General features: G+C 35.0%; 1 protein-coding gene across 1 annotated transcript; it reads right to left on the minus strand.

Annotated features, from left to right (window-relative positions):
* Positions 1–11,002: 11,002 nt before the first annotated feature.
* On the minus strand, positions 11,003–24,617 carry LOC144973028 (very long chain fatty acid elongase 7-like). The gene is made up of 5 exons (XM_078914974.1): positions 24,498–24,617; positions 17,353–17,500; positions 16,386–16,535; positions 15,677–15,894; positions 11,003–13,262 (listed from the first exon to the last, which is right to left on the minus strand). Exons 2-5 carry the CDS (start codon positions 17,491–17,493, stop codon positions 13,055–13,057), a joined length of 717 nt encoding a protein of 238 aa, XP_078771100.1. The 5' UTR covers positions 17,494–17,500; positions 24,498–24,617; the 3' UTR covers positions 11,003–13,054.
* Between the last annotated feature and the right edge of the window lie 1,221 nt (positions 24,618–25,838).

The following is a 25,838-nucleotide window of genomic DNA, read 5'->3' on the forward strand; positions in this document are numbered from 1 at the left end:
ATATATAAGGGGATAGAAGACACAGTGTGTACCCCCCTCCCCATTATGGGAGGTCAGGAACCCCACCCAGTTGGATTATGTGTGAAAATAGGTCAAGAACCAGTCAAGAGCAGTTTTATTAATATCACAAGTAGTTTCTATCTCGGTATTATATGGTTTTCGATGGCGTCAAAGACTGCCGAAATATCAACTAATAATAATAATAATAATAATAATAATAATAATAATAATAATAATAATAATAATAATAATAATAATAATATATAATAAGATATAATAGTAGTATATATAGTAGTAGTAGTAGTATTAGTATAGTATAGTAGTAGTAGTAGTAGTAGTAGTATAGTAGTAGTAGTAGTAGTAGAGTAGTAGTAGTAGTAGTAGTGTAGTAGTAGTAGTAGTAGTAGTAGTAGTAGTGGTAGTAGTAGTAGTAGTAGTAGTAGTAGTAGTAGTAGTAGTAGTAGTAGTGTAGTAGTAGTAGTAGTAGTAGTAGTAGTAGTAGTAGTAGTAGTAGTAGTAATAGTAGTATAGTAGTAGTAGTAGTAGTAGTATAGTTGTGGTAGTAGTAGAAGTAGTAGTAGTAGTAGTAGTAGTAGTAGTAGTAGTAGTAGTAGTAGTAGTAGTAGTAGTAGTAGTAGTAGTAGTCGTAGTAGTAGTAGTATAAAAAAGCAAACATGGAAACATTCATTATGCCGGGGTTTTTTTGTTTTGGTTTTGTTTGTTTTGTTTTAGTTTTTTTTTTCAATTTTATTTGATTTTTGCCTTATTTGTACGTATTTTATGAAACTTACGTTTTATATATCAATATATCTGTTTTTTAATGGCAATAAAATACATAAACGGACTAGAACAACATAATAAAACACACCTCTGGTCCGTGAGATCACATTATAGACTAATCAGTGCACATAATAAATAGGCTATTGATTACACAGCTCACCATGTGTGAGTAATCACCACACTGGATGAATAGTGAGCTGATTGCCATCAACATAATTTCTTTCTTCTCACTTTTTCGTTGCCATTTCATCTCCGCTGACCGATAGTTGGGTCGATAAACTACAGGTAGCAAGCTGGATACAACGATGGTCAAGCTTGTCAGATTTACTAACAGCCTAGCTATTGACGGTTAACAATGATTGGCACAGTCAACCGGAAATAATACGGATTACAAGATTGACGCCTTGAATAATTAAGTTAAAGATTGCTTTATTAGGCTTCAGGCAAAATACAATGTCAAAGTGTTGGCCATAACCTAGACGTTTAACTCGTAAATTGCGGGGTTCGATTTTACTCTGTTACTTTACATTTTCAACATGATATCAGTAACTTCGTTCTTAATCCTCTCTCGATGAAAACTATTTTCTGCAGGTCTCCCGTCCAAAGATGTAACTGATAAAATCCTGATTATCAATATTTTGTGTAAAACACTGTATTTACATCCATCATGTGTCAAAGACAGAACGGCATATGGGCCTATGCGATACAAATGGTGTTTAAGACCTGGTTAGACCCGTATAAATGAATGCTCAATATTGTATTTACGTTTATCAGTTTCATATAAAAGTAGACAAGTCGTTTCGTCTTTCCTTAAGACCACACGGAGATCCCAAAAATCATGAATCGAAAGAAATTCAGTCTTGCCTACGATGAGTTAATCTGGTAATGACATGAGGAAGCTGTGTCGATCTGATGCATTTGCATATCTTGCCCCCCCCCCCCCCCCTCCCCCTACCACTACCACCCTTCTCCAGTATACATTTCCCAACCCCTGCCGAGATGAATGGGTCTATTTCTGGTTATAATGAATAATTAACATTATATGGACATAAATAGCTAACAAAACTCTAGTTAATAACCAAGTTATAACGTTGTGCAATAAAGCAATAAAATCAACCCTTTGAAATCAATGACGCAACAAATATAATACCATAAAACTCCCATCTATCTGTTTGTTTTTGGAGCAATATGGAGCTTGTAACACTTTGAGGCAGATTCAACATCAGTACAACAGGAAGATGACAGAATAATCAAAATATGTAGATATTAGTTATAACTTACACGTTCAAAATAGATAATTGATGTATATTAAAGTTGGGATTACTTCTACACAGAGGTACTAAATGATGCTGAAATAAACATCCCTCATAAATTCCACTGTCCCTTCCATGGATCAATAATGAATTATTACTTCCAACGCCAATTGCGAACGAAATTGAGTCAAGCTGAGCATGACTATATAAACAAGACTATAAAGAAACGATTTAATGACAAAAATACAAAGCCTTTTTGGAATAACTATCAAACGTATCAGGCAAGAGCACATCAGTGTTGCGCCTCTGAGAAATCACTGTGGGAATCTTCAAAATGGTCACCAACAGAAAGCGAACAAATTCTTCTAGACATATCAGCTCGGTTGTTATCCAGTACAGTGACAAAGAGTTAATTCCCCCGGTGTGTTCTAAATCAAAACACCCAAAGCCCAATGACCCATATAAGATCTCAAATCATTTCCTAAAACAATGTGCAAAACAAATTGTGCCAAGTTCGATCAAATTATCCCAACGCTCAATAGTTATAGGACAAATTCGTGGCTCATCTTCAAAAAGGGAGACAAATCTGTAGGGAAAATTACAGACCTATTTCTCCGAAATCAGTAACCTTAAAAATATTAGTACATGAAAGCGCATCTTTAACAACAATATACTGACAAATTTAACCCATGGCTTCTTATCATGATACTCTTGCGAGACTCTTCCAAATACAAAATTGGTGCATGCATTTTGATGCCTAAAATGCCATATTATGTTTTAAAAAATGTCAAATTTCAATTATCACTTCAATGGTACAATACTGACCCAAGTACGTAACCATCCATATCTCGATATATCTGAAGATCTTAAACGTGGCAACCATACTAGGAAGATCGCTCAATAGGCTATATCAACAATATGATTTTTAACTTCTCATGCCATCCCTACGATACGCTTATATTTCTTTTGTGAGTCTCCGAAGTCAAAATGGAGCAGGTGGATGGGGTCCATATTAGAAAGGAGACATAGACAAGTTTGATCGTGTTAACGTAAGAGAGTCAGCTTTTTAACAGAACACCTTGCTGTATAAACGAGATATTAAGAAACCAAGATCTGACAAATTTGTGTAGCCAAAAGAAACCTCCACTTAACAACTTTATTCAGGATATCCGTACCAAAATGCCCTCAATACCACAAGAATATCTTAAAGGATAATGTGGTTAACTAAAAGTAAAAGTCCTGACCTTTAGAGACCACGAAATCAACATCATTGAAAAACATCTCAGAAACATTGAAATTATTTGTTTCGAAATACCCATCCCAACCACGGAAAATTACCGCACTCCGTCGAAATCATGGTTAATTGGAACCGTCTCGGTATCTTGACATTGTATTCAGCATCATTACAAGAATTCTGCAATCCACTATGTTCATTGACTGTCTGGTTAAAAAAATCCCAGTTATTCTGAAGTGTAGCACGGTTACACTTAAAGTGTTTCCATCACTCGTTTAGTGACATCAAACGTATTATCTTCACGTACATGACCAGATGGCTGAACAAATAGCAACATATCCGTGTGTTGGTACCCATGTCACAATAGCACCCCCCCCCCCCCCCCCCCCCCCCCCCCCCCCCCCACTGAACAATAACAAAGAAAAATTCATTCGACTATTTCCCTCTCCAAAAAAAAAAAAAAACCCCGTCCCGTGGCACGGCCCAGGCGAAGCCAACTTATGGCCTATTCCAGGATACAGAGGGTTTTTCGGGTTTCTTTTTTTTTAAATGGTTTTACGGCGCTTGCAACAGATTTAGGTCATATCAGCGCCAGTAAAAAGGAAGAAAATGGGAATAGGTAAAAGTTCTAGAATTACAATTAAAGCACCCAAGAAAAGGGAAGTTTGTTTTTGTTTGTTTTTAAGGGTTTAACGGCGCTTGCAACAGATTTAGGTCATATCAGCGCCAGTAAAAAGGAAGAAATGGGAATAGGTAAAAGTTCTAGAATTACAATTAAAGCACCGAAGAAAAGGGAAGACAAAGGGGAATATGTTCAAATAGGAAACAGATGTAGATTCCAAGAGCACACTATTAAAATACTTAGTTTGAGATCACCTAAATGTCTCATCCAGACACAAGCACGGGAATACAATAAAATGTTTACAAATCATATATAATATGTAAACAAAACATAATACAGTACATAACAGAGAGATGATTAATAAGTGAAAAAATATCATCTCCCAAAACTAACTATACATTTATTAACTGTTTCCCCCTCAGCCAGGATATCCGGCCAGGGCCAAGACAAAACCAAGTAATCTCAATCCAAGACAAAGGCAGAAAGCAAGTTGGAAAACAGATATAGGGGATAGAAGATACAGTAAGTACCTCCCTGCCCACTATGGGAAGTAACAAATCCCACGCAAGGACACAAAGCCAGGTGGAAAGGACAGATGATTATAACAGAAAGAAGAAATTACCAATATGTGGGCCGATGAAGAATCAACCAGTCACATTTAACCAAATGTTATTGATTGATTGATTGATTTCTTTGTTGCAAACATTGTTATCTTGTTTGTTTGCCTTCTGACGAAGTCCAAGAGCCGAACAGTGGTTTGATTTGTTTTTACTCTTTTTATACGAGTACGAGTCATATCTATTCAATTTATTTTTCTCTCTAAGGGCAGTTCCATCAATTGCTGAGTTGTCTTGAGTTATTGCCGATGTACCAAACTTGGAAATGGAGCTTTTGTTTTAGTTTTAGAGGGCTCGATTACTTTTTTGCTATTTTTTAAAGAATCTGCTTCAATGATCTATAAATACATGGAGCGAGACACGTTCAACTTTGCAAGATTAATTTTTCAAAATTCGTCAAACAAGAAAAATGCCATTTGAAAAAAAAAAAGGGCTAAATTTTTGCAGGCACTTTTTCCCCCAGCTGAAATGCGCATCAAAATGTTGACTTCAATGACGGTTAATTTAATGTCTCATCCTGCATGTTATGTGTTGCTGTTGGTTAGGGAACCTTGTAATGCTCCTTTGAGAACGTTTTGTGGATATTGCTCTATATAAATGCTCCGGGTTTTTTTTTAATCGCTCAATATTTGGAAAATTATATTTGAAAATATTTTTCAGAGTACGGTAGAATAGACAAAAATCTTCAGATTCTTATCCCAATACAATGGCTAGTTTCTAAATTGAATGAAAAATTTCATCTTACCATGCTACTTTATGGATGGAAATTATTATAAATATGTTGTGTAAGTAGCTGTAATATATCAAATTAAAATTAAATGAATTACAAAAAAAACCCAAAAAAAACTTGCCAAAGTGCTAAAGCAAATTTTTCTTTACAAACGAAATAAATAAAACAAAATAAGAAACACAAAAAAATTATAATAAATAAAAAAAACAACACCCCCCCCCCCCCCCCACAAAAAAAAAATTAAAAAAATAAAATAAACAAAAAATGACAAGCTTGTGCGTTTGACACTGAACACTCAAAACTGTCAACTCTTGACAAACTTAAAGTTGAAAGAGAAGATACGTAAAGATAAGTATGTAACCAAATCACGATAATGAAATAATATAAGCTTTAATCCAAATATAATTATAATGCCATTGTTTCAATCTTATATTGTATATGGAATCTGAAAATAATTATATCGAAATGATCAACAAAACATGTAATAATCACAACAACTACAACAAATAAAATTTGTACAAAAATATATAGAATCAAAGGAATCATAGGGATTATACTCAAAAACTTATCATTGTGAAGAAATATATCAAATGAGGAAACGGCGAGATACCAACCACACGTCAACTAACTGCAAAGTATTGCAGCCAGGACAAAGAGAAAGCCAATTGATATATTTCTAAAACAAGGAAAGAATGTGATGAATGAAAGAGACTGCAAGATTGAACCAATAGAAAAATAATTTAAATCCTATAATTTTTAACTCACAAACATGAACCCGCCCCATCCGCAAGAAACAGTATACAACATGCAGTTAATTGCAGAAGACAAATGTACATTAAAGACTGAATGATGTAATATTTTTCACGAGACTTTCATCATTCACAGTTCTTTGTTTCTTATTTTTAAATTAATGGTTTTACAGCGCCTGCAACACATTGAGGTCATTTCTGCACCAGCAAAAAGGAAGAAAAGGGGATTGTTTTAAAGAATGATAGAATTACAAGTAAAGGTATCGAATAAAAAGTAAGAAAATATCATGTATGAGACTGGTACTTTGAAAGATCAGAGTTTGGTAAAATCTATGGTAAAAAAAATTGATTCATTATTGCAAATTGGAAAGAAATAACCAAAAATGTTTTAAAACAAAACATTCTACATTATTAACAGTGTTCTCAAATTAACAATTCAACATAATGATTAGTATTTTTAAAATATATTTTGTATAATCCTTCGACTGTTCAAACTTGAAACAAACACACACACACACATACATGCATACATACACACGCGCAATCACACGCACACACACACGTTAGAAGACACTGTCCAGTCAAATGGCCTTAATCCAAAACGAAGACTCGAAACTCGAAGCTAAATGGATAAGACAATATAGGGTTTTTTTAAGCGGAAAGTGTGGACCACTGTAGATTCCATGTGTCAACATTCTTCTGCCCTGATGGGAATTGCACCCATAATAAGGTAAACAGTGGAATTGTCTTTTGAAAAAGAAAACAGTCATGCGTTTAAAGGCTTGGTTTGTTTGTTTGTTTTTAAGGGTTTTACGGTGCTGGCAACACATTTAGGTCATATCAGCGCCAGAAAAAAGGAAGAAAATGCGATAGTACAAAGTTCTAGAATTACAATTAAAGCACCCAAGAAAAAGTAATAAATAATAACGTGAAGTTGAATGTAAGCTTCAATAATTACAAAAACAGATCAAATGAACGTTTCGGGTTTCCCCTTTATCAACAAAAAAAGGATGAATGAAACACCACAGATGAATGAGATGATGTGGTAGTGGCGTAGTTAAGTTGATTCAACTTCACGTTATTATTTATTTCTTCGAGCTTCGAGCAGCAACATTTACATAAACAAAAAGTAAGACATAGGGGAACTGGGAACAAATAGGGATCAGATGTAGATTCCAAGAGCATACCACCAATGTACTTAGTTTGAGATCACCTATAAGTCTCATCCGGACACAAGCACAAAATCCACAAAGAGGGATACACTCAAATGCTTACATTATACATTCAAAATAACAAATATAATAATACATAACCGAGAGATGATTTACAAGGAAAAAAATATCATCTCCCAAAACAATAACTATGCATTTGACTGTTTCCCTCCTAGCTAGGACTCCGGCCAGGGCCAGGACAAAACCAAGTAATCTCATTCCAAGACAAAGACAGAAAGCATGTTGGAAAACATATAGAAGACACAGTATGTACCCCTCAGCCCACCAGGGGAGGTCAGGAACCCCACACAGGTTAAAAGGGTTGGTTATAAAGCGATTTATATTTGAAAATAAAATACAGCTCAACAGAACTTTGTATTTAATTTGAGTAAAGTTCCAATTATTATTTAAGGACAAAGGACAATCTGCTGTCATATCAAGTTGCGTAGTAACCTCATATCACGGAGCTTTACATACATACATCCATACATACATAAAATTGGTTCAAAAAATGTAAATTACCACTGAACACATAGCATGTAAAAGTAGAATTCAACATAAGCACCATACATAAAAAGATGTGCCTTTGTGATTGTCATCACCGTGAAAAAAAAACGCTAAATATTTGGTAGTTTAATTTCCATACAAAAAAACAGGCACATTTCTAATTAATTATGGCATACCGTTAAAAAAACTTTGAAAAGGTGTGTATGAAACAGTACCACACAAAGCTGAGAGAAAATTAGAAAAAAAAAACACCCCAAAAAATCAGCCTGCCTTGACTGGGGATTAAACCTCAAGACTTCTTGATTACTGGTCAGAAGTACTACCAGAGGTTACCCAATAGTTGGGGCAATTTAATGCTTCACAAGGGTATGCGTTTCCTGTGTTAACCTTCGACTGCATCATAATGATTAAACATTGAATAGTGGACGTGGACAAAGACATTAGAGTAGTTCCAAATTTTATTTTGAAAATATTAAAGTGGAAATTAAGATAAACCTTTGAAAAGGTGTGTTGTTTATGTATTCATGTTGACAACTGGTAAATGATTGAAATTCATAAACATCTTTATCCAAATGAATGAATATGACTTGCAGTATAAAAGTTCAAATTTGATAAAAATATTACTTAAAACTTTATTTGTTGATACAAAAATTTACGACTAGGCGTTTATTGGAAATATGCTTTGGAGGTTATGACAAAGTTCCCTTTATGGCAAAGAAATGTATGAAATTGTGGTGGTAACTTGTATGACACAGGACAATAAATTATTCATTTTTAAGATCATGATTATGTGATAATAAATCCATTGGGATAGATCCTCTTTCTATTTTTATTCTTCGGAAAAATTTTTACACATAGTTGAAATCAATTCATAAATATATTTTATTCCCTGACCAAAAAAATTAAGTTAAAGTGGAAAGAGTCAAATTAACTTTCTTTAACCCATAGAGGCCCGCTTCCCCTGGAGTCGCCCGCGACTGTTGAGGCCCGCATCGCCCGTCATCGCCCGCGGCCCCCGAGAAAAAACGGATCATGTTTACTTTGTTATTGCAACGAATCACTTAGTTTTATTCTAAACCGGAAACATCGTAAACGTAATGCGATCGTTCTATTTCCGTTTCCTTTTTACCGCACGTTTATATCGTTGATAGCAAGTGAGTAATCGAATTCAGAAAAATGGCATTCCCGTACCTCACGAGTTTGTTGCGCGGCGCTAGAAATGATGTTTTGGAGAGTGGTGTAGACGATGAAGAGGATTTTGGAAATGAAAGCGATATCGAACTAGAAAGAGAAGATGTAAACGATGGTGGGGGTGGACAAGACGAGGCGTTAGCACCCGATCAAGGTGATTCGGACACTGAATCGGAGTCCGAGATTGACGAAAATGACGGGAATGGGGGTGCGGGGAACGAGTTTTTTTTTTAAATATTTTTTTTCCCAATTTATTGAAATCAAAACATGTCATATTATATATCATTCGAAAGCAAATTTATCTGGCTATAAAAAGGAATTAAAATTATAATTTTATGTCATTTGGTTCTCGTTTAATAATTTTTTAACTTTGTGTTGGTATTTTTTTGTTAAGAGTTATGCCCCTTACACTGGGCCTCAGGGGAATTTTTTTTAGTAAACACCGGGCCTCTATGGGTTAAATACAAAAGATGAAAAAATAAATGTGGAATAATTAACACTTGCACAATATTCTTAAGACGTTTTTCATAATTTAAGCGTTTTCGTTTAGAATTGGCACAGATAAGTATAATATATGGACATATTATTGTGGCTGTATATTGAGATCAGAAAAGGTAATGTCTACAACAAAATATAGTATATATTGAGGTTTGCTTTCAATTATAACTTGAGTATTTTGCAGATTTGGTTTTTAAGAGCTTTGGCATGAAAGATGTGATTATATTTTATTGGTTTAGAACTGCATGTTATTCGAAAAAATCCGGCAGTTATCTGGATGTAATTCCATTGTCCATTTCTGATTGATGGAACACCAAATTGTTATGCAAAATGTGGCCAGGGGTAAAGCCAAAAATATTTTTGGTATTGTGGTCCTTATGCCAACCTGGCAGTGATTAAGTTTCTGATATAATGTGATCAAGTGGAAGACATTTTATTTTATGGAGATCAAAATCCATACCATCGGATGAGATTGAGATATTGTAACTATAATATTATGCCATGCAAAGTAGCTTCAGACTGTAAAAAGTTTTATAGCCAATGCACAACACATTAGATATGAAATTGGCATAAGCTAATTAACATTTTGATCGACTTAAATATCAAGAACTTGAAAAATCTATGCTTTTGGCAGTGACATAGAAAAAGCATGGTATAAATGTAGAAAAATCCATTTCAAAATATAAAAAGTGAGAACATCAAAAGAAAATGAAAGGCTTTGTCTTAAGGCAGCATTGTTGAATTATAAAGAAGTTGTCTTTATTGTCATGACATAATGAAGGGCTTTACTGCTGATGGACAATGTGACCACCACAAAATGGTAACACCTATATATCCTAAGATTAGTTTATCCAATTCATCACAATTACCCCAAAAAATATTTATATTTTTTGAAAGACTTGAGGAGGATTTAGACCCATCAAGCAAAGACCATATTCTATTAGATGGAGTGAAATTAACAAGTAATAAATTTCTTAGTTTTTGATGGATAAAAAGTATTTCCAGGTACTTTTCCTAAAAGTCTTAGATTCTGAAGGCAACAGCATTCAGCCTTTTATTTACTTTGGAAAAAAAAAAGAAAATTATTGTACACAGAGACATTAGAATAGCATTAAGATAAAATATAGAATAGAACTGGTACTAACATATTAAAGCTTGTGTATATTACATTTTCAAAAGAAGTAAACATTTGATCAATTTGGTGGCAAATTTTAGATTAATATGAAAATTTAATATATCTGCAATTTAATAACAACAACAACAATATAATAATAATAATAATAATAATAATAATAATAATAATAATAATAATAATAATAATAATAATATAATAATAATAATAATAATAATAATAATAATAACAATAATAATAATAATATAATAACAATAATATACATAATAATAATAATAATAATAATAATAATAATAATAATAATAATAATAATAATAATAATAATAATAATAATAATAATAACAAAATAGCACTTATTATAATTCTTTTCCATGTCTAAACAGATAATAAGCGCTTTACATTGAGATGTTGGTGTTAATTGAAATTCCTAAACAACCAAATCATGAATTGATTACATTGGGAAGAAGTGGATTTTAAATTTTGAAAGGATGAGGTTGACCAAACAGAAACTGGTACTGGTAGGGGATCTCAACACTGAGGAGAGATAAATTGAAATGATTACAAGTACCTTTGGTTTTACTAACTTGAGCTTGTCATAGCAATCTCAAGGCCCTTGTTGGAATATAAACACTTAAAAGATGAACATTGTGCAAAGATTTATAAACCAAGGAAGCAATTTTATAGAAGATAACAACAAGAGATAAAGTGAGTAGGAAAGTGCCAGAAGACAATGGAGAATAAAAGTTTCTCGGCGGCGATGGGGGTTCGACCCCGCGACCTTCCTGGTACGACAACGCCGCCTGGTCAAGGAGAGCGTGACTCTACCGTATGAGCTATCCACGATCCCAAAAAGATCATCTCTAACCCTAGTCATTATTAGAGCCCTCTCTTCCCAACTACTTGAGTCACGGATTCAACATACACAGCCGCCGCGAAGTTAGTTGGCCAGCATTTTAAGCTTAATAGCCAATATTCTCAACACAAACATATAACATAAAAACAATTGAGACATCGAGTATGCTTCGGTATTTGGGGTGAATTTTCAATTCAGAAAAGTGAGTGGAGCAGGCACTTATGTTGATAACAACAAGAGATGAAGTGAGTAAGAAAGTGCCAGAAGACAATATAGAATTAAAATTTCTCGGCGGCCATGGGGTTTCGAACCCGCGACCTTACTGGTACGACAACTTATAGAAGATTCCACTCTCTATAGGCAGCTAATGAAGCTCTAAAAGGAGGGAAGTTGCTGAGGAAAATTTAGATTGTTTTAAAACAAGCCTGGCAGCAGTAGACTGAACAACTTGGAAGGCTATTTGTTTTCTAATTTGCCACTTTTACTAGTAAAGAATTGCGATGGTCTACTTTAAAAGTACAACAGAATTTATCAAAACTTCTGTTATCTTTGTTGGGATCAGGTGACTGATTGCACAAATTCTTCTTTAGATTAGCTTTTAATGTCCAGCAAGATCATTTCAAAATATATTTCATTAATTTTTCATCACCTGTGCATAAAATGATAGACTTACTTATGATCAAAGCCTGACAAATGTGCTCTTATAATGGTATGGTCATACCAAGTCCCCTAGTCATGGCTTGCTCTGAAGTCTTATATTAATTACAACAAAGCTAATGTTGAGAAATGGGGTGAAATTCATAACACAGTCTAGGCTTACCTGTGAGGTGAGATTGCTTTGGATGTCACTAATCTGCCCAAGGGAGCTGAGTTACAACAGATGTTAAGTGTTAACTTGGGTGCGTATTGTAGAGTTGGCCATGCATGGTGCTCATATGACAACTCCTCTTTGGTCAATAGAATCAGTGAAATCTAAAACAATTTTCACCTTGCAGGTTAGACTTAATTGTTTCATTTAATAAACCCTTCTAATTCAAACTTAATTTAAATTGCTATTATAGCTGGAGGTTGATATCGTTTTGTAAAAATGCATTATGACAGCTGAATTATAAACATTAAAAAAAACACAGTTTTTACTGAAATGCCATTCAACCAGTTGTTTTAAGAGTATATTCAAAATACATCATTAGTTGAGAATATAAACCAACACACAATTAATGACAACAACAAAAGTATTCTATAAATGAAACGTATAAAATCATTTGAAATTATTTTGATTATCACAATTGGAATAAAAGATTAAAAAAGCACCCATCATAAAATGATGAAATAAAAAGAGTAGGGATATAAGAAATGCCAATTAGATTTTGTAAAAATATATTGATAAGATAACATCAAGTATGAATAAATATACACTCAAGAAAACCTTTACATAAAAGAAACAATTGACACAAAGTGAACATTTCGCTCATTTCCTCTGGAATGTTAAAATCACTAATTGGAATATTACTACTATTGCCAATTTAACATCTAAGTAAGAGAGATAATCGTAGAAAAGGAAAATAGTAAAAAGTAATACAAATCATCATAACAAATCAAAGAATGATTATTTTCAAGAAAGGCAATCACTAAGGCACGTTACGGAAGCATTCGTGTCCAGAATTAAACAATTAAAACCTAATTCAGTTTATCTGCTGGCTTCAGTCGCCGCTTTTTCACATAGGCTTGGTAATAAAAATTGGAAAAGAGGACAATCATACTTATTCCATAAAAGATACTATACATACAAAAACCATGTTTCCAATAACCATATCCAGCGATGAAAAATCCAATGATGAACTGTATTATCTGAATCTGTGTCATTTCCTTTTTCCATTGAGGAGGACTGAAAAGGAAGTCAGAATCATTGTGCATTAGGTGACTGACAGTTGAAACATCTTATGTGAACAATACAACCACTTCTAAATGATTGGATAACATTTTGGAAAGAGTGTAAAACTCATATAATATCTGTTGGCTCAGCATTAAATTAAAATATAGCATTATATCTGCATTATATCATATCTTGATATGGCAAATCTAAAGAAATATAATGTGTTTAGTGTTGCAAATCATCAAGAGATTTTAATAATCATTGTTGAAGCCAATGTAGATCAATGAGACTGCTTGTTTCGTTGCAGAGAGGTCAACCCTGAATTTGAAATGAATAAATTTCAGACATTAGTCACGATAACTTCCAATCCCCATCTACAAAATGCCATCATTTTAGAGATAATGCCACGAATAAACAATTACAAAAGCAATATAAATCAAACTAGAAAAAAACTGCATACTGACCCAGTTTATTTTTTACTTTTTCTTTACATTTCAAATTTGAGTACATTAACTAGAAGGGAAAAAGTATGGACCTAAAGGGGATGCAATCCGAAATCCAAAAAGGATATTTTAAGACTAAAAGATTGATTTGACTGACACTGGTTTTGTGTGTGCAAAATATGTAAACTTAGAAAAACCAGGCTCCAGTTAATAAGACTAAAATGTATACAGAAAATCTCACTGTTCTGCCACATCTGAGAATTTGACAAATTTGGCAGTGTACAAAATTAGTTATCATGCATTTAATACGTCTGTGTGTGTCCAGTCGGCAAAATCGAGGAGATATAGAGGTATCACTGTAAAATAAAAATCAATCCGTGATAATAAATATATCTTAGAATTGAAGGGTTATATTCTGGTAAAAAAAAAAATCTTTAAAAGTGGAGCTCAAACCTTTAATATTATACTTTAAATATTCCATGAAAAATAAATTAATTAAAACAAACAGTAAAAAAAAACTCTTTCCTTATAAATAATTACTAAGACCCGGTAAAAAGAATTTTTGAGGGATTATCATGAGTGGGTATGTACTTAAAGGGTGGCAAAATGGTCTACCATGGGTAAAAGCAAGTACAATGGAACACATGTATAACTGGTCCGGATATAACAGGGCCCTGATTAAAACAGAGGTTTTAAAAATTCCAGTTGTTTTTCCTCTCTTTGCCTTTAGTAGAATTTACCAGCTATAACAGGGACTTTTAAGAGCTGAATCGGTTATAACAAGGGTGCCGAAACCCACTATAATGCATTAACCAACATTACATTCAGGTAAGCCTAAACTAAAGGCAATGGAGAGCAAGGCTAGGCCTAGTTCCTGAATACCTGTGTGTTTGTGTGTCTAGACATAGACTACTTACTACAATACTACATCAATTTCATTTTAACATGAGCCTTGCTGCAGACAGACAATGTGTAGCACAAAACACACAAAACGATCAACTTGAAATTTATGAGAGAGAGAGAGAGAGAGAGAGAGAGAGAGAGAGAGAGAGAGAGAGAGAGAGAGAGAGAGAGAGAGAGAGAGAGAGAGAGAGAGAGAGAGAGAGAGAGAGAGAGAGAGAGAAAGAGAGAGAGAGAGAGAGAGAGAGAGACTAAAAATGATAAAAAAATTGTAATTTAAGCCATTTGGCTTGTGTCTCTTGAAATTCAGCTATAACAGGACTCTGTTATAAAAGGGGTTTTAAGCTGGTTCCACCATCACTGTTATACTGAGGTTCCTCTGTAACTGGTCTGAAACCTGAAATGTTTCTCCAATCGTCAGAAACCTGAAACTGACCTGATTCATGTCTCACAAAAAAAAAAGCAAGAACAGGAACACTTGATTTAAATAGGAAAAAACTGTAATCGTAATTTAATAAGTACATAAATTACCCAGCAGTAGCAAATAACTAATTAAAAAGAAAGGATTCCATGGTCATCAGGAGCCTAGAGCTGTCAGTATATAGAATAGGTGTGGAATAAATGATTTACATTATTATCAAATGAAACCGGAAAGCTTGCCATTGAAAATCTTCAACATCGGCAAAGTCTTGAAAGCTTGCTAAACCAGCATCCTGGAACGTTCTGATGAAATGTCAACCATGTGGTTTACTGAATCATAATTTAAAAAATAAATCCCACTGTAGTTGCAAAATGTATTAATACTTACTTATCTGGATTGAGAGCGGTAAGTCCGTAGTACAAGTACAGACAAACATGGACTGCTGAGTTGATGGCAAGAAAGGTGGCAATTGAAGGCCATGGGTACAGAAGGCGAGACATGTCAGATAAAATCAGCATGCTGGAATGATGATAGACATGGAGGAAGGAAATCTGCTAAACCAGCATCCTGGAACGTTCTGATGAAATGTCAACCATGTGGTTTACTGAATCATAATTTAAAAAATAAATCCCACTGTAGTTGCAAAATGTATTAATACTTACTTATCTGGATTGAGAGCGGTAAGTCCGTAGTACAAGTACAGACAAACATGGACTGCTGAGTTGATGGCAAGAAAGGTGGCAATTGAAGGCCATGGGTACAGAAGGCGAGACATGTCAGATAAAATCAGCATGCTGGAATGATGATAGACATGGAGGAAGGAAATCTGCCTTTTTTTATGACGCAGAATCATAAATACAGTGTCAAGTAGTTCCACAGTCTGAAATAGTTAAAAAAAAAAGTAAAATATTTCAGTTAAAAAATATGGGTATTTTGAGGGGGGTGGTATTCTTACAAAGCCTCACAAAGTACAGAAACGGCATTACTTAAAGTTTTTAGTGATTTTATTGTAAATAAGTTGTAAATAATAAAAGTGCTGGGATGCTTATAAATATTTAGGCGCTATAGAAATTCATTATTTATATATTTATAAAGATATATCTATGAAGACTATGACTAACATATAATAAAAACCCAGACTTGAGATTGTAATCTCTCTGATATCCGGTTTTGCGATTGTAAACTGTTACTCTGAAGCAGAGAGAAATATCTGACAAAATCATGATTCCTTAGGTTATTTATTTCAAAACATTACATTGCTGTACTTATTTATTTGTAAATATTATTTCTTTGAAATTTACTTTAGAAAGCAATTTCATCTGCACAATCAAAATAATATAGAGTGAAGTGAAAGTAACAGTATGAAATTACCTTGGTAATCCAATACAACCAGAAGGTATTCACTAATAATGTATTGGGTGTTTTGCCGTATATTGAGCCATTCTCATACAAAGAGAAACAGAAGGCACCAAGGGATGCCACACTAAGAAGACAACATCCAAAATTGTGTAAAATCAAAATCTGTAGGAATAAAAACAAAATTAAAATCAATTAGTAACACAAAGCATAATATACAAAAAAGCCAGATTAATCACACTTCCAAAATGAAGACAAAGATCTAGTTATAAGCACTCAAGCTAATGTTAATTTCTCTAAATTTGAGCCTCAACAGATCATTGATATTCCAAAATTTTAATTTCTGTATAATTTTCCTCTCTTATCGAGTTCCTGACAAATCAAACATGAGGCTGACATCACGTTTAAAAACAAAAGGCTATATCATGTAAAGTGCAAAAAGGGCAAATAGTGATGTTACAAGAGCAAATCAAAATCAAGTATTTGTCATCTTGAGCCAAGCCGTTTTCAGGATTATCCATCGTCAGGAGTTATTTGATGCAACAAGAAGTTAGAACTTCAAAGTTTGAAAAAATACCCTACCTTCCTACCTCCGCCCCAAACCCTACAAATTAATACTGAAGGATACCCATTTCCTGGTACACTCGAGCACAGAAATCTCGAAAAAGTCAGGACCGGGCCTATTTGTTTGACATTTTCAAGTTTTCGAGTTTACCGTGTTGAGTATTATATATTCTCCAAAAGAAAAAAAAAAATTCAACAGACCGCAAAGGAATATCCAGTTTGTTCGAGATTTCCGTGTTGCCCCGGAAAGTGTTTGAGATTTTCATGTTGCCAATACTAATAAAATAAAGGGATTAAAATGGGGAATTGTACCGAGTTTGAGATTTCGTGATTTGCGTGTTCGAGATTTCCATGCTCGAGTGTAATTTCTAATCTGCATATACTAAATCCTTTTTGAGCAAGCAATGAAGTTACTCACCGGCCTTAATCCAAGAGGCTTGGTCAAATTTTGCCAAAACCCTGACAGAAATATCATGGCCATATAGGCGAAGAAGAGATACAGGGAGGGAAGCTCCACAGCCATGTGGTAGAACTTGATAAGGCCATCAATCACCTTCATCCTCAATCTGAAATTATAAAACAATTTTCATATTCATAGAATTGAACATTACTTTAACATCATCAATAAAATTTCTCACAACAAAGAAAAAATAAAACAAAACAAAACAACTTTTTGTACTCTTTCAGGTTTTTTTTTTTTAAGTAAAAGGCAAATCATAACACTAAACTTAAGTAAAGCTATGCATTCAAGTTAAAATCAAGACTTTGTATCAATAACGCCCTCCTAGCTCACTGCTCCCCATTGAATTTTTGTAGATCTGTATTGTTCCCTGATCAATATTGTTCCATTCTTCGACTGAGTGTGCTTCTAATTGATGCACTGTTTGTGGTTCTCTCCTTCAGACTCGGTGGCCCTAAAGATTCTAAAGGTGCCCAATAGGTGACAAATCTGGGGATCTTGTAGGCCATGGTAGTAAAGCAATGTTTTTATTTTCAAGAAACAAGTAAGAGAAGAGAGGGCTCAGACTGTCACCAGATTTAGTCATAATTAATCATCGATCAAGACAGAAATTTTGATGATCACCATTTGTTTAGAGCGGTGTCAAGTGTGCTTACAACATGAGGTATGAAGACAAAGTCTGCACCTGTACTCTTTGTGTTTTTGTCTTTCTTGATTTCATGCATGCATGTCTATTTTGTGCTATATACCTGCACTTGAACCAACAACCTCAGATGTTAAACAAAAAGAAATTAAAACCATCAGACATAATCTTCAACTTAATGGCCTCGAACAAAGTCGGAACCATTTCACAGAAATTTAGGGTGACACTAAGAGGTGCATCGAATCAAAAGTCAAACAAGCAACAACTGCAAAATTTCTTTATCCCTCATCCCACACCTACAGCGAAATGCTGGTTTCATTGTCACATATTGTGATAGGAATGAAAGGGTTTGTTTTTAATCTAAAAAAAAAAAAATAAATAAAAAGGAAAAAAAGTAAAAAAAAAAAAAGATTTTTTTAAAAATGCACAAAAAAAAATAGTGAAGTTCCAAGCCTGCAACCCGGGTGCACACCATTATACCTATATATTTGGAAACTAAGAGGAAAAAGCTTTTTTTTTTAAAGTAATGTCAGTTGTAAAAATAGCTTTTTTTATGTAATTTGAGGATTGAACATTGACATACCAAAAATATTCTTTTAAAATCAAAATCCCCTTTATAAGCAAAATCTGGCTATAAGCACGTTCTTCTTGATTCCAGAGGACCGTGCTTGTAAACGGAGACCACCTGTATAACTATAAATCCACTTTTCAAAATCAAATCTATAGCGTGCTGCATACCCTTAAAGATAATAGCCCGAAGTTTATAGTTGTGTAAATATAACTACATTGACGGTACACACAATAAAGTGGTTTGGTTGGTTCAAAGTCTTGCTGCACTTGCATCTATGTATAATTGAAGGGATGCTCAATTTGCGCGACAACTCTAGACGAGACCTAGGGGTAACGATACCGCACTAGCCCTAATAGATCAAGATCTAGAGTCTATTTGAATTTGACTTGCAATGTTATTGTTACCTGGATAACAATGTCCTTTTTTTAAAAAAAGCGCTATGAGGTTTTGACGAAAGGCTCTATAGAAATAAGCTACAGCTATTCGGACTCGAGTCTGAATAGTATCCGTGGCTATTCGGATTCAAATTCCAATGCCCATGTGCAATCAACAGATTATTCGAATAGTCTTCCATGGCAGTGTAATTCTTGCTAGTTTCTTTGTTGTTTTGTTTTTTTGTTTCCTTTTTAAAAAAAATATTTTAATTATTGATAATTGCATAAAATTAATGCAAATCAAAATTATGATTGTAGTAACTATCAACAGGTAGTCTAAAACCGCTTTATTTGACGAGAAAGACAAAATCATGGATCAATTGGAAGTCCAGATAGAAATTAAAAAGAAAAGAGTTAAAACTTCAAAAGTAACAAAAGTCAGTCAAAGTAACTGTGGATTAAATGAACAGTGTTTCTAACAACATAACACGATGTCCAAATAAAATCAGGACAAAAATAAATAATTGTAAAAGTGTATATATTCTGATAGACAGGCAATAATTGTAAAATTATATATTCTGATAGACAGGCAACAATTGTAAAATTATATATTCTGATAGACAGGCAATAATTGTAAAATTACATATTCTGATAGACAGACAACAATTGTAAAATTACATATTCTGATAGACAGGCAACAATTGTAAAATTATATATTCTGATAGACAGGCAACAATTGTAAAATTATATATTCTGATAGACAGGCAATAATTGTAAAATTACATATTCTGATAGACAGGCAACAATTGTAAAATTACATATTCTGATAGACAGTCCAAAGTAGGGGTATGAGCTGAGTCAGAGTGATATACGAGCTCTTTATCACTCCCACCTTCTGCCTACTGCCCACATTGTGTCATCATCCCCTCTGTATGAGCACAAACATTAGAGTTTGCGTCCGAATAGCCACGGGAGACTATTCAGACTCGAGTCCGAATTGCCACTTGGATAGAAATATGCTTATTATTATTATTATTATTATCGAAGTGGCAATTCGGACTCCTGCCATAATGCGCCTGCGCAATCACTGGAAGTGTCGGAAGTGGAAGCTGGGTAAAAAGTGAAGCGTGGTAGGGTGGGGGGAAGCTGCTCATTCTCAGTTGTCAGTTGTCAATCGGTAGGAGGGCGAGTGAGCGAGCAAGTCACGTTTTAGAACTCCCGAAGATGACTATACCTTTACAAGCGGTGATCTATTATTCCCCTCTGTCTTAATTTTTCTTGGGTACTTTTTAATTGTAATTCTAGAACTTTTTACTATCAAACAATTTCTCCCTTTTTACTGGCGCTGATATAACAAATGTGTTGCAAGCGCCTTAAAAACAAAAAAAAAAACCAAAAAAAAAAACCAAACAAACTTAAAACATAGATCTAAATATTCGTGGTCTTTGGAAGATTACAATTGTAGTCGCTATTGACAACATTAACAATCAATTTGCCCTCGCATAGATAAAAGAGTGTCTTTGTGTAATGATTGGAAGATTTATTTGATTTGCCATGAGTATGTTGCAAAAGATACATGCATGACATATCTACATTATATATTTTGCCATTTGCAGCCGCGAAAAAAAACGGGGAAAGGAGAATAATATGACTTTGGGCATTGAGCATTTCATTTAAAAGGCAGTATGGGTCGGGCTTCGACAAAAGGCATTATCTTAATTCTTTTTTAATTAAAAAAAATATGCTGTTTTATTTCTAAATATTATAATAGAGGCGATTCTTGGCAGCAAACCATGCAATAGAGCCCCGCCACTGGGGTAGGGGCAGAGTACCAATATACGTCTATTATTAATATTATTATCTCTAGATAATATACTGGACTAGGTGCCTATTAATAAAATAAGCACTGGTTGAATACAAAGAGAAAATGATCAACTGGCAATGGGATTGGGGGGTAACCCACAAACGACCGAGGCGCTGGACGCAGTGGAGAACATGGTGATACGAGATCAAAGAGAAAAAGCCGCCGGCTCTTGGGTTTAGGAAATGGTTGTTGGGGGAGTGTGTGTGTGTGTGTGATTATTCTAATTTTAATTACTTAGAGATACTCATGAGTGTGTGTGTGTGTTTCAGAAAACCAATACGGTTTCTATAACTGCAAACGGAATAGTAACTGAGAGTTTCACTAATGATACTTCTATGATAAGTTCATCATTCGGGTGCATTGCATTGCAGTATTCTGAATCGAAGAGCAATCGGAGACTATTCAGACTCGACCCTGGTTAGCCACGAAGTTCTATTTAGTTAAGACTAAAGTCCGAATTGTCACGGGAAGCAATTCAGACTCCGGGTCCGAATTGCCATGGGAGGCAATACAGACTCTGGGTCCGAATTGCCACAGGAAGCAATTCAGACTCGGGTCCGAATTGTCCGAATTGCCACGGGAAGCAATTCAGACTTGGGTCCCAATAGCCTTTTCCTATTACTAGAGATCTATTATTATTATTATTATTATTTGCGCGACACCTGACATCTGCATATGTGACCCTCCGCCTCGAAGCGGTATTAAGTCGGGATTTGGAAAACGAAGAAAACCGGTTTTAAAGTTGAAATGGTCAAAATTATCAAATTTCAGTTTTTGGTTGTTTCGGAAACTACAATCATTTTTCTACATGAAAACATAATAATTCAACATAAATATTGACGATAAGTTATATAAATTTCAAGTTTAAAAATGCAACTATCAGTGACACATTCAAAACGAGAGTTGACTTTCTCTCAGAGAGCCACCCTTTCCAAGGCTTAGTAATACCGAGTCTTTTTCTCCACCAATAAGATGTAAGATATCACAGCAAGGGCGTGTCTTTATCTATTTCAGAGAAAGCATGGCTGTTTCCACAATTTCATGGTTCAACCAATAATGAACTTTAAAAACTGTAAACAAGTCTAGGTTTTTCCCTGACAACCTTACAAATAAATGATTCTGATTGGTCAACACTCATCACATGCGCTGTGGCCATTGTCTACTGATAGTATATAAGAAGTCACTGGCTGTGGCTGTCGGCGATAATGCTCGGGGAATGCTTCATGACGTCAGCATGCGTGTGTTACATTGTGTGTGTTTGTGCATTTTGATACACACCACGTGCTATTATAATTTCTTTGTCTAGCTGCAAGTGATCGAGGTGAAGGTCCTCCTTTGTCCCTCTTTTTTTATTCATGAAATTAGAGGACATGCTAAGACTTATCAGGACAACAGTTGCCTTATCTTACACTTAAAGAGATTGTTGTAGGATAAACATTTAATTTTAAGTACAAAAGCAGAATAATAAATAGAGCCTTCAACAATTGATGAACTCCCGAAGGAAATACGTGTAACTAAAAAATGAAATGGATGGACAGAATGACAAACCTATTAATGGATAAATAGATAGATAGATAGATAGATAGATAGATAGATAGATAGATAGATAGATAGTTGGATAGATAGATAGATGAAGAGCGGAGAGAGACAAACACACACACACACACAGAGAGAGAGAGAGAGAGAGAGAGAGAGAGAGAGAGAGAGAGAGAGAGAGAGAGAGAGAGAGAGAGAGAGAGAGAGAGAGAGAGAGAGAGAGAGAGAGAGAGAGAGAGAGAGAGAGAGAGAGAGAGAGAGAGAGAGAGAGAGAGAGAGAGAGAGAGAGAGAGAGAGAGAGAGGAGAGAGAGAGAGAGAGAGAGAGAGAGAGAGAGAGAGAGAGAGAGAGAGAGAGAGAGAGAGAGAGAGAGAGAGAGAGAGAGAGAGAGAGAGAGAGAGAGAGAGAGAGAGAGAGAGAGAGAGAGAGAGAGAGGAGAGAGAGGAGAGAGAGAGAGAGAGAGGAGAGAGAGAGAGAGAGAGAGAGAGAGAGAGAGAGAGAGAGAGAGAGAGAGAGAGAGAGAGAGAGAGAGAGAGAGAGAGAGAGATGGATGTTCGTTTAGTCGTGCTTTCTTGTATACTGAAAGAAAGGGGTTGGGGGGGGGGGGGTCTTTTAGACAATGAACAATGTGGTGGAACGCTAAGAAAAACTTGAGAGATTCAATAACATGTTTTCATGTAAGTCACTACACAATAAGCCCCACCCCTCCTCCTCAAGCTGTCATCTGACTCAAAATGGAAACAATGCAATGATTGATTTGACCAGCCCATTTCTTTAATTGCAATCTCATTGGTCAATATGTCTCCAGTTAATTGACTATGACTTACTTTGTAACAAAATGCATTCTAAACTATCCCTACAATTCTTTGCTCCGCCTCCATCCCTTTCTTCATGTCTACCTCACTCTCTCCGTCTCCCATTTGTTTCTTTCACACATACACACACGCACGCACGCACACACACACACACACATACACTTAAAAAGGTTTCAATCTTTCTTCTATTTCCCTCGCGTCCTCTTAATGCAGTCTCTCTCCCCTCCCCCTCTCGCTCCTCTTTTTCTCTATATCTCTCTCTTTCTTTCTTTCTTGCTCTCTCTCTCTCTCTCTTTCTCTCACATGTGTGTGTTTGTGTGTGTGTGTGTGTGTGTGTGTGCGTGTGTGTGTGTATTTTACTCTCTCATTCTATCTCTTCCTCTCTAATCCTCTTTCTTGATAATTCTTTCCCTGCCCACCCGGCTTCATGTAGTTTCAAAACTGTACTTTCAAATTATAAAACCTTCTTTAACTTTTGGCATTTTTAAATCGTATTTTCTCTATTAAATAAGACAAAAATTTCACATTATTAATTCTTATTTCATTGATTCTTTATTTAAATATCAAAAATTATTGAAAAAGTGAGCAATTGTCAGCATTTTTTTTCAAGGTGTTTTATTTGTTTTAAGAAGATCTTACATAATAATAAATAACTACAAAAGTAATAATTGGATTGTTTCAAAAATTTGTATGTACATTATTAGATGTATAATCTAAGCTCATGCCAAATTTCACTATTCTCGTCAAATTTTCGATGCCCGTATCTAAGGAGTTATCTTTACCCATTGATTTGACTGTGCGTGAAAACGGTGCCTCACTTCAAAGTCGATTTTCTCAAAACTGGGTTTTCACACTCTCCCTACTTCAAACGGTCATATCTCGGCAATGAATAATCACAATTGTATAAATTTGGTATCAAATTTTAAAGCATAAAATAAGCTATGATTGGGTACCAAATACCCAAAATTGAAAAATCCGACTTAATACCGTTTCGAGGCGGAGGGTCACATATATTGAGTTAGTTGTTAGCAATGGCAATAGAAGAAAAGTTTGGAAATTGGTCTTGTCATTAGCTGACATCTTATTATTCCACGTTGACCCTGGGTAATCTAGATAGCGTGGTGTCAAAAGGGCAAAGTACCTAGAGGATCTTACTCTAGATTATTTACTCTCTATCTACTAAACCGGCATTCTAGAAGTCTAAGTCTAAGTCATCATGGAGTTTTACAAAACTTGTGCCGATTCAGAACATATCTGGTTTGAGCCTAGGAATATAGAAGACCAAAAAAGTGGATGGATACCTTAGATGCAAATCAAACTTGTTTCTTCTTGTCTTGGTCCCCTTTTCCAATTTAAAGATGACATAGACGTCTATGTCAGTTGTCAGTCAATCAATGATTGATAGTAGTGTTGGGTTATTCGATCGCTTTTACTCGATCGACATTCGAGCGCGAAGCCACGATTCACCGTCCGATCTCAATTCCGGAAGAGCGAGTTGATAAAACGATCATTCGAGTTGACGAATAGAGACGATCTTGAGACTTGAGACGATCACGATCCGAGCGAGCGGAGGGGTAACGAGTAACGAGTGTTTCGAATCATTTCAAACGATCACAGTTTGCCATCCGATACCAATCGCCATCGTTTGCACACGGTAGTCTGTGGTTCTTCCACAGCCCTCACTCCTTGTCAGATGTTAGTGTGTCTGGGTGGCAGGGAAATTCGTGTAGGTGTATCACGCGTGTGTGACAAGACTTCATTAAACCTACTAAAGGTTGAATATCACACACACACACACACACACACACACACACACACACACACACACACACACACAGACAGAACTATGGCTATTTCTATGACACACACGCATCCATCTATCAATGAACACTACCCTACAGTAAAGTAAAACGTTAGCTTTGAATATGGAATGTTTCAATGTTAGATGCCGCTGCACTGTGTGGCCTTGAGCAAGTCACCTCGTCCTAGCTCAATTTGCGGCGCTGCACTGTGGCTGACGCCTGGGTTATTCCAGTCTTCCCTTAGAATAGACCGTAGAGAAAAACCTCCCCTATGGGATGAATATCGGGAATTTTATTTATTATTATTTTTATAATTTATTTATCTTCACCATCATTATCAGCAGGAGCAGCAGCCCAGCATCATCATCACCTTAATTATAATAAATAAAATAAATATCAACACATGTTAATGTGATCATCAATCAAAACAGCTCGCAGAATTCACAAATTGTTCCTAAAAGACCATACCTAGGAAAAAAAACAAAACAAATACTATTGCTAACTTATCTGAAAAGGAATAGTTTCAAAAGAATCCTAAAATTATTAAAGCTCGGGAGCGTCTTTGATTTCTTTGTCTAATTTATTCCATACTTTTGGGGCCCCGACAGAGAAAGATTTTCAGCTAACTATAGTTTATAATATGGGAACATTAATCAGTCGTTTATATTGGAATGGGAGTGGTCAAGCAGGTGTATGAATTCAAAGCTCATTTCCACGGATCAATGAACTTCATAATAATTCAATTCCCCCCCTAGCAGGCCATACAAACCTACATCCATTTCATAAAGTACCAGTCGCCTGTTTCGGGTCTTTTTTGTACTAAAACTCTTAATAGTATCC

This window comes from Berghia stephanieae, chromosome 5 (assembly GCF_034508935.2).
Source record: "Berghia stephanieae isolate SIO BIC M18660-M18661 chromosome 5, UCSD_Bste_1.3, whole genome shotgun sequence".
In the NCBI taxonomy this organism is placed as follows: domain Eukaryota; kingdom Metazoa; phylum Mollusca; class Gastropoda; order Nudibranchia; family Aeolidiidae; genus Berghia; species Berghia stephanieae.

Coding starts and splice junctions, on each gene's coding strand:
- LOC144973028 (XM_078914974.1), bottom strand. CDS start 17,493: ATGAAGGTGATTGATGGCCTTATCAAGTTCTACCACATGGCTGTGGAG. Junction 15,895..16,385: donor GGTTGTATTGGATTACCAAG/GTAATTTCATAC, acceptor TAACTATTTCAG/ACTGTGGAACTACTTGACAC. Junction 13,263..15,676: donor ACCGCTCTCAATCCAGATAA/GTAAGTATTAAT, acceptor CTTCCTTTTCAG/TCCTCCTCAATGGAAAAAGG.